Source organism: Amphiura filiformis, chromosome 1 (assembly GCF_039555335.1).
Source record: "Amphiura filiformis chromosome 1, Afil_fr2py, whole genome shotgun sequence".
NCBI lineage: Eukaryota > Metazoa > Echinodermata > Ophiuroidea > Amphilepidida > Amphiuridae > Amphiura > Amphiura filiformis.
The window spans coordinates 70,689,287-70,705,410 of NC_092628.1; the positions used below are offsets into that span (position 1 = coordinate 70,689,287).

The 16,124-nt window shown below is 35.6% G+C and overlaps 1 protein-coding gene across 1 annotated transcript; it reads right to left on the minus strand.

The window, feature by feature from the left end:
• Positions 1 to 3,510: 3,510 nt before the first annotated feature.
• LOC140152397 (uncharacterized) lies at positions 3,511 to 13,270 on the minus strand. Its single transcript, XM_072174704.1, has 5 exons — positions 13,072 to 13,270; positions 8,163 to 8,299; positions 6,595 to 6,674; positions 5,688 to 5,803; positions 3,511 to 4,934 (listed from the first exon to the last, which is right to left on the minus strand). Exons 2-5 carry the CDS (start codon positions 8,233 to 8,235, stop codon positions 3,587 to 3,589), a joined length of 1,617 nt encoding a protein of 538 aa, XP_072030805.1. The 5' UTR covers positions 8,236 to 8,299; positions 13,072 to 13,270; the 3' UTR covers positions 3,511 to 3,586.
• Positions 13,271 to 16,124: the final 2,854 nt, after the last annotated feature.

Genomic DNA, 16,124 nt, shown 5'->3' on the forward strand with positions numbered 1-16,124 from the left:
CATGAACAAACATTATTTAATGCTCATGTTCTTGGATGCCCATGATCATTCTACCTTCCCCTTCAGCAAATTATGCCGGCATTAACAGGTGTATTGGGCTATGATATCTTACCAATTTAGAGTATTATCATGACCTGAGGTTTATAAAATAGGCACACATTAATCATACAAAAACAATACAAAATAAATAGGACCTGGCAAGTATAAACATATTTCTACACTACATTATTTATGCCTACATATAGCAGCAATAAATCTATCTACGAACTATTAACATTTTTATCAACTTTTACCAATGTAATGTCAAGATATCAATGACTTGAGAGTTGTATTACATGCAAATAAATATTATATTTGTGATTTGTATTGCATGGGAAAACATACACATTTTTATTGAATACAAAGTTATGGCAGCAAATTGTTCTGATAGGCAGTAGTGAACCCAATGAGTTCATGTTACATGTAGATCATTAAACCCACAGAACTTTCATACTAGTCCTTCCTGGGTATAAACCCACCCCTCACTTTGGAATAGAATCACTCACCTGGAGGGGTGGGCTTAAAACATGGATCCTGGGTTTCTGCACCAGAAGTCAGTTTCACCAAAATTCCTTCCCAGATAGTAATAGGCATATTGAATAACAACAGCTTTTAGGTTAATCCATCTCCTTTAATATGCTCATTATTTTGTGGGAATGAAGTTCGGGCAAACTGATGTCTGGTAGAGAAAACCAGGATCCACAAAATACATAATGCTAATGGTTACATTTTGCAGAGATGATGGTAGGTTGTCTTACAAGGCTTGGATACGCAAGTGGCAAGGTGCCGAATACAAGTATTCCACCATATCTATAGTGGAATGTCACTAGCCTATAATTCTGCAAGAAATGACATGGCCCTTATTTTTGTACCAGAACTTTTAGTATCTGAGACTTGTTTCATACATGTATGTATTTCAAAAGAAAGTGTCTTTTCAGCCAATTGTAAACTAAAACTTGTTGAAAATTTAAAGCTCTAATTTATGTTTAAAACACTGTAAATGAGTAAACAGTTGCTCTAAAGGCCATTATAGTATATCAGGCAAAATATCGTTGGCCTCAAAAATGACTCCTCTGGTTCATCCAATAGTACTAGATTTGTGTTGGGAAAGATTAAGCCTACAGAATGCATATATACTTACAAAGCAGCTTAGCTACTTATATTTTGTTGTTTCTTACAACAAACACAAGCTTATGGTCCTTGTTAATTTCACATATTAGTCTTAAGGGGGTACTACACCCCTCGATAAATTTGTGTCTATTTTTGCATTTTTCTCAAAAACTAATAAAACAGTGGTAACAAAAGTTATGTATATTATAGGGGCAAGGAATCAAATTACTACACTGGCATTTCAGTGACCCAAGACAAGCGATTTGTTATTTATAATAAGAAATAAGGTACCGCTATGATGTACCTCGTTTCCTATCATATATACTGAACCGCTTGTCTTGAGTCACTGAAATTTCAGTGTAGTAATTGGATTCCTTGCCCCAATAATATACATAACTTTGTTACCAGTGTGTTATTATTTTTGAAAAAAATGCAAAAATAGTCATAAATTACCACAAGTGTAGTACCCTTAAGAATAAGAATAAGGTTTTGGTTTTATTCTATATTAAGTTATGAACTCCTTTTTGGGAATGAAGAAAGTTAACAGATTTTAACACTAAATTACAAATAATCTTACAGCACCTTTTTGTCTTCTTGTACTTTGGTTCTATTCCATTGTTAATTAAGCTATAAACTCCTTTTTGGGAATGAAGAAAGTTAACCGATTTTAACACTAAATTACAAATAATCTTACAGCACCTTTTTGTCTTCTTGTACTTTGGTTCTATTCCATTGTTTTATAAACTCCTTTTTGGCAATGAAGAAAGTGCAGATTTTAATACTATATTACAAATAATCTTACAGCACCTTTTTGTCTTCTTGTACTTTGGTTCTATTCCATTGTTTTATAAACTCCTTTTTGGCAATGAAGAAAGTGCAGATTTTAATACTATATTACAAATAATCTTACAGCACCTTTTTGTCTTCTTGTACTTTGGTTCTATTCCATTGTTTTATAAACTCCTTTTTGGCAATGAAGAAAGTGCAGATTTTAATACTATATTACAAATAATCTTACAGCACCTTTTTGTCTTCTTGTACTTGGGTTCTATTCCATTGTTTTATAAACTCCTTTTTGGCAATGAAGAAAGTGCAGATTTTAACACTAAATTACAAATAATCTTACAGCACCTTTCTGTCTTCTTGTACTTGGGTTCTATTCCATTGTTTTATAAACTCCTTTTTGGCAATGAAGAAAGTACAGATTTTAACACTAAATTACAAATAATCTTACAGTACCTTTCTGTCTTCTTGTACTTGGGTTCTATTCCATTGTTTTATAAACTCCTTTTTGGCAATGAAGAAAGTGCAGATTTTAACACTATATTACAAATAATCTTACAGCACCTTTTTGTCTTCTTGTACTTGGGTTCTATTCCATTGTTTTATAAACTCCTTTTTGGCAATGAAGAAAGTGCAGATTTTAACACTATATTACAAATAATCTTACAGCACCTTTTTGTCTTCTTGTACTTGGGTTCTATTCCATTGTTTTATAAACTCCTTTTTGGCAATGAAGAAAGTACAGATTTTAACACTAAATTACAAATAATCTTACAGCACCTTTTTGTCTTCTTTTCAAATCTAAAACAGCAATGAGCACACAGCTAAATTAACATCAACATCTGTGACATAATATTGATTCATATCAATACTGTTCATCAGTAATTTGTGTTCTTTTTTTGAACATGCTAACTTAATACTACCAAAGTATAATGAATTACAACACTCGGAGTTGAATATTTCAACATGACATGGGTCAAGTTAAGACCAAACAAGTTTTCTTATAATTTCAATTTCAAAAAAATACCACACATTACAAATTATTTTATCTTGTTTGATCTACTTATGAAAACCTTAAATACTGAATGGTGGTTTTTAATAAATACCTTTTTCCCCAAACAATCAACAATTAGGCCAATAAATGGCCAGAATGTTTTACAAGAGCATTCTCAATACAATGTGAAAATCATGCAACATTAAAAAGATTGAAATAAGTTATCTTTCTTAGAAGTAAATTTTAGTTTACTAAAACAGTGCAATTTTGTATCCAGAATTACAACTTTGAACAGGAGATACACACCTTCACTTTTGACCAAAACACATTTTTTAGATCATTGTTTCTTAAAATGAACAAACAAAATTAATATGCTTTCAAAGGACTTTTTTAAGAATGACAAAGCACTTACCTCAGTACATAATCATTAGCTCATACTAAGAAACTGTGCATTAATCAATGGTAATTTAACACTTTTATCACAAAGGAAGTGAAAATGATATCAATAAATATTTCTTCACATTACCTTACCATGGAAGCATTTTTTTCTCATCAAAATTGTATTTCAAATTATGAGCTTCCTTGCAAGAGGGTAGGACTTTGCTATTTTAGCACCAAATTTGAAAATACAACAACAAACTATCCTCTTTCTCACACACTTTAACCCCAGTTAAAACCACCAAACCAGTTGAATTCCATATGCCTATCATGCATGACACGATTCATCCTCTGTTGATGTCTCCATTCCATGTCTGCTTGATACTGGCCTTGATAATAGCCTGCCTGTGGAGGAGGAGCAGCAGGTGGATACTGGTAATTATTGAAGTGAGCTGGCACATTGAAGCTATACTGGTTGACCTGATGGTGTACTACAGAGTTGAAAGTAGGCCCATTGTTGCATTCTGTCGGAGGGGCCTGTCGGTGTTGGGCGTGGTTGTTTTGGTAAGGCGCAAATCTGGTATACTTCCTCGGTTTAGTGATTACTCTGGTTATAGGCATAGGTTGCTTCCTTGGAGATGGACCAAGTATACCAGGCTGATTGGATGGAGGTGTGATAGGACGACTTCCAGTTGATTTTGGAATGCTTCCTGCAGAGCTGGGACGGTTATCTGATGAACTGGATTGGCTTCCTGTGGAGCTTGGACGGTTTTCTACAGACTTTGGACGGTTTTCATCTAGCCTTGGAAGACTTTCAGAAGATATTGCATCAACTGACTTGGGTCGACTTGGTTCCTCCACATTTACTTTGCTTTGGATTTTGTCATCAGGTGCATCCGTCTTTCCACCCAGGTCTTTGTTGCTGCTACTGCTACTTTCTCTCCTACCTTCATCAGTGGGCATTTTACCCAAAGCTGCTGGACAGCTCTTTATTGTAGGCCTGCTGTTAGATGAACCAGGTAGTGGTTTATCAAAATCAATGAAGTTAAGACAATCTGGTACAGGTGAAGGAGGCTTTGCAGGTTGTGGTTCCACTGGAGGCGGTAATGCACGGCTAAGAGCATCAACATGTCGTGGTGGAACAAGACCCCACGCATTAGTGATATGGGTAAGAATAAGGTTAGTAATACGACGGTGGGCCTGGTGGTTCCAGTGAACACCATCCGGAGCTCTGCGATGAAGCTGAAACCGAAAGAAGAAGTGCAAATCTAGCACATCAAGTCCATAAACTCTGGCAAGTTCTTTGGCATAGAAGTTGCCTTCCAAGACATCCAGTCTAAGGGTACTACAAAGGAAATCCAACTCTGGCAACAGGAACCCACCCCTGATTTTGTTGGCAACTGGCAAGGCTGTATTCCAGATGAATAGGCACTCTGGTGGCATGGCATCTGTGGCAGCACGAAAGGTCTTCTCCAGATTTGACTTGTACTTGTTCATCGATGTAGGCCCATATCTTGAGACATCCCAAAGACATGAGTTCATAATGATGACATCGGGTCGAGGCTCTCCACTCAGGTCTTCCCAAATGCTTTCCACATATTTGTTGTGAACTCTGGTGACAAAGTAGAACCTGCAATGACATTAATTAGTAAAAATTAATTAGCTCTTCCTGTATAACATGTTATTCTTGTATCAGTTTATGCATTAATACATGTAGTAAACCACATGTATGATGTTGCAAGCTCAAAGCATCATTGCAACCATAACAAAAATTCTATCAAGATGGACTCTAATGTTTTGGTCCTAAACCACCATTGTAGAACAAACCCTTCCAACATATAGTCTCTTCTGTTGTATATATATGATGCTTGACTACTTGGCATCACAATCATATACATATACTCTATACTTGGTCCAAAATGTTATGTTTTTATTAAACAATTATGTGTTTCTTATATCAAACTTGTACTGTTCTCACTTACTGCATACCTCTACACTCTGTGTTACCAGTCCGTACAACCTCTACCTTTTGTACATCCCTACCCCTCCTCCATGTCAAATGAGGTATTTCAGCATGAAAGTTCAAATAAAATAAAGATTTATACCAAGCAGTGCTTATGGGCTGAACATATATCACAGACCTACTTTCACTTCTGTTTCACAGGGGCCTTCCAATACTTCAGTTCTACAAAATTATCATTAAGACTTATTTTGGAATTTTTTGACACATACATGTATCATTATGTAGCTTTGTGACATCTTAGCCCTCAACATATTCTGTTTTGAGATAATTTTAAACAATTTATGATAAATTTAATTCACATATCCCAATTATGTATTGCAAATTTTGGTATTTTAGCACACTGAATACATCCCTTCCTACCTGATGAGATGATAGTCTGTCTTGTACTGTCTCACTTCTCTGTAGTTGACACCATTCATCATCTTGCCTTTACGTCCTCCATGTAACAGCTGGTCATCCATAAAACTGTGCTCACCCTGCATGCAAAGATAATGAAATGGTACTCATTGGCAGGTACTCTTGTGGCAGTGTTAGCCATAATTAGCATAATTTATAAGATTTTGATCAAATTTTAATTTTGTTATTCTTTTGCCAAAAATTCAGAAATTCAGAATGCTTTGCTCTCTTGAGAACCACTAACTTTAGATTTTGACTAGTTGGTACAATATGTGGCCCTTGGAATATTTTCTATAAGATGCATGTATAACTTACCTATATACAGTGTGGAATAATGAGTGTACTGATGGGGAACTTGCAGTGTGACTCTTCCCTTTGGCCATTTAACTTCCTTTGGCCTCATCCGTGAAAACAATTGTCCATATGTGTATCTGCAAATAAGGTATATTGCTGATCGAGATTGATGAACAAAATTAGTGTGATGCATGCTGGGTATGAAAAGGGCTCAAAAGCTATCAAATTTGTCACCAGAGATTGCGAATTTGAGCCCTTTTCCTTCCCAGCATGCATCACTTTTGCCCATCAATCGCTATCAGCAATAAACCTTATTGCATGTACATACATGTACAACTGTTGAAATACAATCAGTCAGCAGGACAATGTGGCAATGTAACTCTGTAAATTTGTCAATGTTGTATATAATTGAAAAATTGTATTGATCAAGAATAAATGACAACATTATTCTTGATGATGAGGGCAACTTGAATAATTCTCATAATTAAAGTTAATTGATCCATAATGTTGAAATATTCAGATAAAAATACTATTCTTCTGAATGCAGAACCTGTGATGAAAGTATACCTCAACCTACCTTGCATTTCAGATCACTTGCTTTCGTATAGCTGTTATTCTGAACTAAATTTACTAGGTCTTTGTACACACTTCTTTGATCTGAAAAATGAAAAGTATAAAAAACCTGTCAAAAACAGACTCAAAACAGACATTGTCCCTTTTTTTACAAAAAGTTCTGAGGGTGTAAAAAGATTTTCACCTTATATTTCAAGACAATCATCTTGGCATTGAGTTAGAATGGCTGTGACATTGCGAATGGCTACTGAATTTGCATATTTGAAAATTACAGAACAGTGGAGCCTAGTATGATATAATTAAAGGCAGAGATAAATGCAAGTTATCGCGTCTGATGTCACTGTCAATTACGATCCTTGATTGGTTTACACAGGTTAACAAGCGCGTAAAAGGAAGACCGATCTATCTGGTGCTGATCGGAGAAAAGGAATAGCAGCAAATGGCGAAAAAGTTCGTACGTTTACAAGGCAAAAAGCAGCTTTTCTAGGGATTGTGGACATGGTGCCTTCACCAAAGAAAGTTTCTTACTATAAAGCCCTAACTTTTGAGATGGTTTGCATGTCGAAAGGTGCAAAATCAACAATAAGAAGCCCGGTTATAAATCCGCGTTCAGCAAGTCATCATCACGACACTTGTAAACAAACCGTGCTCGAGTTTGATTGACAGGTGACGTCAGACGCGATAAATTGTCTTTATCTTTGTCTTTCATTATAGGAATTACCATATGTTTAACATCATCACACACACCCCACACTCACCCCCCCCCCTACTCATATGTGTGTCCAACTGGGGGCTTTTTTTGACAAGCGGGACTTTTTTATGAGTTGTGTGTTAACTGGGGACTTTTGTGTGTCGACTGGGGACTTTTATGGGCCAAACTCCTACCAATCGGGGGCCTGTGTATTTTTATGTTTAGTACAAGTGGGGACCTCACCTTACCCCTGAGAGTACCCAGTTGTAGTAATGTTTTTGGTTGACATTTTCACTCATAGGGGGAGCCCTAGCCCAAGTATTACGACTGGGGAAATCCCCACTTGTAGCGAAGTCCCAGTTAGTGGGAAAAAACAAATAAAAAATCCTCATTCGTAGCGTTTACGAACTCACCCCCCCCCCCACACCAGGGGTAGCATTAAGGTCCGAAAGTCGGGGGTTGTTTTCCCGTGTTTTCACTCCCGAGCTTGCAGAAAATCCAAATACATGGGGTGAAAATTAAATCTTGGGGGTGAAAAATATTTTGCAGTGTAGTCAGGGGTAGGAGTAAGGTCCAAAAGTAGAGGGTTAGACTTCACCCCTGAGCTTGCACATTCCCAATATACATGTATGGAGGGTGAAAAATTAATATTTTTTTAATTTAGGGGGTCATTCACCCCCGAACGGGGGTTAACGCTACCCCTGCCCCACACACACACACCCCTACCAAAGCTTTGTGTTCTAATTCACACATTACATGTAGTACTTTTTGCAGTTTGTCCAATATTGCATAATTATTACATCCGCTAAATGTACAATCCAATATGTTGCTGCCACAATCAAAATTCAATCATTTTGAACACAAAATTTGGAAGAGCTTACTAGAATCTCCAATGACCACAAGAAATTTGTTCCACAGCAATTTGCTAACATCTTCTTGAAGAAAGATGTCCATTATGGTCCAATGTTATACAGGCTTCAAGTTAGGCTTCACAGCTCCCTCAAGTTCTGGATTTTACCTTTGTAAACAGAATATCATAATTACATTATTGAATAAAAACAATATGGGTGCACATAGATCAAAGAAATAAAAGACAATGTTAAAATCTATCATCCAATTGAACTCCTCTTCTTCCACTTCATGATAAGAAAACATATTTATCTGAAATATGTTTAAGGTGGTTCTGGACCCATTTTGGAAGTGCTCTATTTATGTTTTAAACATATTAATTGAGTAGGGCAGAGAACACTGATCCATATGCCTTTTGTTTGAAGCTAATCGGACATACGGTTTTCATAATACATACATTTTAAATGTCTTTGTATTGTATTGTTTTTATCAATAATCAATACAGTTAATGAGCTAATATGACTTGAAAGTGCTCATTAATATGTAATTTTTTGCCAATATTTTGCTAAAATCCAATGCATAAATGTTCATAACATTTTTATTTAACAGAATATTGGTTTCAAACTTGGTCAAAGTGTTCCTAATGACTTCCAGATAATTTATGCATAATTAATGAGCTAGCCGCCCTAATTTGCATAATTAATTAGCATTTATGCAAATTAGCTCATTAATTATGCAAATATGCAAATGAGGGGGCGGCTTCACTATATAATACATTAGAACAAATTAGAAACACTTTGACCAAGTTTAAAGGAAAAAGTATGCAAAAAAAAAAAACCCTAAACATTTATGCATTGATTTTTAGCAAAAAAAAAAAAAAAATTACATATTAATGAGCCTTTACAGTCCTTTTAGCTCATTAACTATATTGATTATTGATAAAAACAATAAGATACAAAGAAAATATAATTTGATGTAGTATAGAAACCGTGTGTCGATTTGCTTCAAACAAAAGGCATATTGATCAGTGTACTTTACCCTACTCAATTAATCTGTTTAAAACATGCTCAAAGCATTTCCTTATTTCTAGAAAATGCATCCAATACCACCTTAAAAGTATGATTGGTGAGTCGAGGTAGTCACCACACAGGATCCGCAAAAAACTATTTTATAGATCCTTATTACATGCTATTTCAGTTTGACACAGGAGACATACTGCCTCTAAAAAAATAAAGTTAAAAATTGGAAGTTTTTTTGGTTTTGTTTATTTGTTGATGTTTTTTTCAAAGCTGGATAAAGAAATACATTTTAATTACAGTTGCTTCCATTGAACAACCCATGCCTTGAATTTGCATACATTGCTGACTGCCCAATAGACAGAAAAGTACCCATAATTTCAAACTAATTTGTATCTATAAACTTATTTTTACAAACTACCTTGTATATAAATATCTCAAAACATGGTTTTACTTTTTTGAATTTTGATGACAAATTTTCACACAAAATGGTTGAAAAATGCTCAATTCTGCAAAACAAATGAAAATAAAAGCCTTTTGTACACAAATTTCAACCATTTTTTGGTGAAGTTGGTCAAAATTTCAAAAGCATTCAAATTCCTAGATTCACTTTTCAGAAATTAATGAAAAAAAATTACTGAGAATTTTTTTTGTTACGTTGCCTTATATAAAATTGGGGTCAAAATGTGTTTTTATTTATTTTAAAAAACCCAAACTGCTTATTTCGCCCTAATTTGACCTCACAGATTCGTTAAGTCTTTGTCATTCTAATACCGTATATGCGCATTGCTATGTGAATTCCAATTTAGCGTATAGCACTACGTATTGGCACATAGCTTTTTACCAAATGTGTCTGAGACAGAATTTCTTTATTTTTTTGGTCTTTGACCAACAATTTAGCAGTTTAATATGATGAGGCCCAAAGATTTCCATAATTCCAGGGTTAAAGTAGAGTCCGAAGTTTACCGTTTTCTAAAATCCATTTTCCGTGTTGTAATCCGTGTTGTAAAATTTGTAAATCCACATTTTATGAAGAAAGCTTAAAATGTATTAACAATGATTTATGAATGATATTAAAATGTTCAATATCACGATTAATATGCTATGATTGGAATATTCTCACGATAATAGGCCCGACTGTTACGATGTTTGGATAGATAGGGGGTTTGGATAGATAGGGCCTTGGCATTGGCAATATACCTTTATTTTGGTATTATTAAACAGTATTTTTTTATCATAAAAATTGACACCTCACAAGATTGTTTTAAACATTTGTTTCTCTTCTCTTTTAACATTTTTTGTCATGTCATACAAAAATGTCACTTTCTGTGTTGTACCTCCGATTCCGTTTTTTTTTTCTGTTTTCCGTAAAACAGAAAACTTTGGACTCTAGGTTAAAGACCAACATTAAAGCAAAAATATGATAGTCATACCCACATGACCCAAGTTTACACATGGGACAATGTTTTATTTTTTAAAGGATTATCTACAATATTCTGCTGTACACGCATGCATGCTTGTTCGTTTCTTGAGGGCATAAACATTTTTAACAACTATTTTATAGTTTTTAGCATGAAAATATATGATTGAACCCATTACTTACCAGAACATTTTGTGATTCTTATTTCATACTGGTAATACAATGAATAACAAAAAATAACAAGTAAGTACATGATTAAAAAACTCACAAATAGTAATTAACAAAAAAAATAATAATGGGCAGGATTAAAAACTTTATTTTCCTTCATTTTCCCTACCCTGCAGGCTGCAATCGCACATCCAGGACACCGGGCATGTCCAGCTCTTGACCAATCAGAAATGCAGAAATCATGTAATTTTAGCAGGTAGATGAAACTAGTACATGTCTGAATTGTAGGCCTATACAGAGTGGAATACCTGTAATCCTGTCAACATTCAACTCTTATTTTAATCTTTATAGCTACAGACGGTACATGTATTTTTGTTTTCTTTCTGAATTGCAAATGCCTGATCAGGCAAGTGATCTAGCTCCCCTCTCCCCCCTAAAAAATTGCCCCAAGACAATCTGACCTGGGGGCCGGGGCCATGTCCGAAATAAGGAAAATATGGAGGTTGTCCCAAGGACAACTAAATTATAAATTCTGCTGTTCAAAACATTTTGGTTGTCCCCAAAATGTATCATCATTGACTTGAGTGCAAAAAATCAAATTTGTTTCATGTCTTTTACTCTGGAAAATCCGTAGCCACAAAGTGATAAACAAGAGGACAAGTGCTTAAATTTTGAACACTAGTGCCGAAACATGCGAGTCATCAGAACCTGAAAAAGTGGCATCCTGAACATTGTGCTTCACTGAGACAGTCTTTAATGTTATGTTACAATCTTACACATGAATTAATTGGTGTCAGCAGCACCAGGAGGGGACATGGGGGGGGGGAGTGAATTTCATGTGGGGCAAAATCAACAAATTTTGCACAAAATTGCTGCAAAAAGTGGACATTTTCGTAATTTTGTGTTTTTACAGGGGGTAACCGGGGAGGGGGAAAGAATTCTGAAGGGGGCCGCCACTGATTGGTGTACATGTGTCAATGTGCTATTGCATTTTGTGCATCATGCCACATGGCATGATTGATGTGTATACGACGCTAAGGCAGAAGAAAGTATGTCTCAGACATATTTGGTAAAAAAGCTAAGTGCTATACATTTTTTATTTTTTTATTTTTTTTAAGAATATGAGCTATGCGATATTTTTATTTATTATTTTTTTTACAGTCAAGGCACAATATTTATAAAAAAATGTACTTTTTAATATATTCAAATACAGAAACATATATATCTAATATACACAATGAATAGTTTTGTTTGGTCTCTTTTGCAATCATGACAAAATATGTACAAAAAACAACAACCGAACTGCAAAGAAGACAAAATCGTTATGAAAAAATGAACATGGGGGAAAAAAAAAAACGGAAAAAATTTGCAAATTAAAATTTTAAGCGTTTCCATACTGTTTTCCTAAGGCTAAGCCTTTTTAGAGCGTTTTATTTAAAAGGTGCCCCATGAATGTGTGCCAAAATTGCTTCCCCCCCCCCTCTCGGCTGGCCAAAATTTCTTGCCCCCCCCTCCCCAAATTTTACCCTCCCCAGGGCTCATAATTTAATATTGCACAGCACTAACATGATATCAGGCAAATGATGCGCCATTCCTGCCCGGACATACCTGTGGGATTGGTCCTATTCCTCACCCTTGAATGTTCAGTGTGGATCGAATCCATGAGTTCCTACAGTCACCGATGACCGGGCCGATGACACACATTCGATGGGTACGGGTGTACTTGAATGTTCAAATTCATACAAAAGTCAAAACTATACAATTTAATAATCAGTGAAACATCCCTGAATTAATGGAACTGAATAATATTTCATTTGGCAAAGCCTCAATCCTTCTTCTTCTTCCTTATAAGTGCCTCCCTCATATGTATGAGTATTGTCGCACTGCGTACAGACAAGCTGTACTTATTTTTTACTCTGGAACCTAGAGTAGATGAGTGTATTTTGAAGTACAGTCAACATCACATCAATGAAATGAATGTAACAGCCCATGTACATGACATAAGATTTCACATTTGAGCATTAAAAATAGTCTGTGAAAAGTTGCACAGCACCAGCAGAGTCTTTATGAAGAAGATCATGAAGATTGCACTCAGTTTAAAAATTAGTCTGCAAAAATGTACTTCAAAAATCATATGCAAAAAATTAGGCCTATTTACTAGCTTGACTATCGATACGACCTAAAAATTAATGTGAACTAATAGACCATCTCAACAAATAAATCGAAGTCAATGGTCAACCACCTTGCAGTACATGCATGCAGAGTACTCTCGCTCTCTTGAACTTGCAAAATACTGCAGTAGAGCTTGAACTATTTGACATGTTTGATGATACTTACGAATTACGGTGAGCTAAATAAACTTCTCTTCGGTTGATTAGACCTAAAGATCACTGATCATCATTGTCATGTGTGCAGCATGCAATATGTCGTGTTTTGTCATCTATACTAAGAAGTCCTTTCTACAACAGATCTTCACTGTTTATTTTAGTGATTTAGCAGGCCATTCAATGAGATCATTTTGACAACTTTTTCATGCTGCCGCTCATTCGCTACTACAGATCCTCTTTGCAACACTAACTTGGGAACAGGTCGAGTCCGTGAGTGAAGATTGAAGTGCTGTAGGAGAGAGTAATTAGGCCGATGATTACTTTTCCATTGATCCTTGAGCATGATTTATTGATCTGTTTAAAGGCCAACATGATGCCTTGACCTCAAGTTCATTTTTCACAAGGAGTGTTCTTTATACAATATATTAAAAGTTTTATAGTGCCGAGCTTTGGTGGGGAAAAATTTATATAAAAAAACCCTTATTTCTCTTCATTGAACTCGGACGAAAGGGCAAAAAAAGTTTTAAAAAACGCGAGTAAGGGAGTGTTCATTAATACTTTGCGGGGGCTGTTAAAATGGGAGGGGTGACCAAAAATCCCGGGCCAAAAATGTTTTGGACCTTAAAAGTTTTCCGCTTTAAACCCCAAAATTTCCGCGCGCTTCGCGCGCATTCAGACTCTCTATATCGACTTTGGACATGGGCAAGTTTTGCTTTTGTTTGACAAAATGATGGCACTAGTGCAATAGGCCTATAACATTAAAGATATGATCACGAACATGTAACATCTGGGTTGGTCTATAGGAAATACCGGCATTTCTATCATAGAATTTGATATCTCTACAAGTAGGCCTACCGTAGGCAACAAACATGATTATGCACCAATCTGATCAAAAATTGGGAAAAATACAACTAAATCAAGAAAATATTGCAAACTTGGATTTCTATGAACTGCACACTTGTCAGTTGTCACTTCAGTATATAGACCTAGGCCTATTAGGCCTACTATTTCTCATTGCGGAATTATTTCACTCCATGAGGTTGGTGTAATAATTATGTAGGCCTAGGCCTACATAGGGCCTAGACGTGTAGGGCATTATGGGCATAGGCCTACCCGCTCAGGGCCGTGTGGTGAATTTTCCGGGAATTTTTAAAATGGTCTGCCAAAAATCCCCCTTCAAAAAACCTTTGCCCCCCCATTGTTTTTGACGTGCCAAACAACCTTCGCCCCCCCCTTTTTTTTTTTTTGACGTACCAAAAATGTGCCCCCCCAGCCTTTACACATGCAGGATTTTGGGAAACTAAATTTAAGGGTTCCGTGGCTCGGATAATGAAATTTGCACAGTAGCTAGACCTATTTTTGTACATCAGACACACCAAATTGCATTTTGAATATACGAGGACTATCCTTCTGAGTGATAGGCCCATCAAATAATAATTTTGATATTTTGAAAGTCGCGATATAGCCTAATACAAATTTTATGACAAATTATTAGAAAATGATAGTTTTTAACATTTAACAGTCCTCAAAGTAAAATTTATGATATGAGCTGCATAAAGTGAAAGTGTAGGCTATGTAGCTGGGATGAAAAGCCGTCCATCATTTGAAAAAAATTTTGACCTTCGAAATTTTTGGAAGTAGGCCTATATAGTGAATAGATTTTTTTCCCAAAACGCCAACAAAAAAAAAGGTCTTTTTGAGAAAAAATTTATATAATAATAGCCTATAATAGACCTATCTTCAATATGAAAGGTCAACATTTTCAATTGATCGTCGGCTTTTTTATCCCAGCTACATACACTTTAAGTACATATCATTAAGCTTAATTAGATTTATAAAGTTTACTTCGAGGACCGTGCAGCCTGTAGACCTGTAGGCCTATCAAAAATTGTAAAAATATCAAATTTGAATAATTTGTCATAAAATTTGCATTACATCGCGAATTTCAAAATTATTTGACATCAGAAGGACATTTTTCGTTCAGAATGCAATTCGACTATATGATATGTCTGATGTGCTTTCATTAGTTTCATATCCCACAAAAATACTGTCCGAACGCTCATACCAGAGCCCAAACACTTGTTGGGGGGGCTTAAAGGTTTTGACGTTCCGAAGGGGGAGGGCCTGACAAAATTGACCCATGATGCAGTCATGTCTACAGTAGAATTCATCTCGACCTTTGCAGGACTTAACCCCATTAAAAGCTATTAAACCAAGATAACACTCATTGAAACAGCTCAACTGATTAAATCGGATCTTCTCTGGCTGTGCACATGTGACTGTTTTCATGTGCGATATCGCAGTAAAGTTTGTATTATAGCTTCAGTTGGGTAACCGATTATAAAGGAAACGAAAGGAAACAATGGTATGTGTACTTTTGTTCACGAAATGAGACAATGGCGTGCTTTTTGTAAACCAGCATTCTTGAAAATGAGCAACATAGTGATTGTTGACTTAACACGGTTTGGAAATAATTTCTTCATATTTTTGGTGTTATCTGTCGTTTACATATCCTTCCTAAAACACAAAAGTACGACCCTCTCCAAACACCTAAATTAGCTAAAAATTTAGGACATGTTACAAAACTATATTGTCTAGAATTTTAGAAGAGTATACTTTTAATATTGGCCGGTTATTTTTCACACAGCGACGTTAACTAGGCAATGTACTATTACCTATAACATTAACTAAAACACCAAAGTACGAATATTTCCAAACATCTAAATTAGCTAAAAATTTAGGACATGTTAAAAACTATATTTTCTAGAACTTTAGAAGAGTACTTTTAATATTGGCCGGTTATTTTTCACACAGCGACGTTAACTAGTCATATCCCCATACACATAACGTAGCGCTATATGTAAAGGTCACGCATCAATGGGAAAGAGCACTGTGTAGTGTGTAGAGGAAAACGGACAGTAACTGCAGTATGCACAAATTTTCCCGGGAAAATTGAGTTCATATGCTTTTCTAATCAGCCAATTCAGCATTTAATCGATTCTGTGCCCCCTCCAAGAGGAGAAACCACAAATTTTAGCGCGCTTCGCGCGCATTTCAACACAA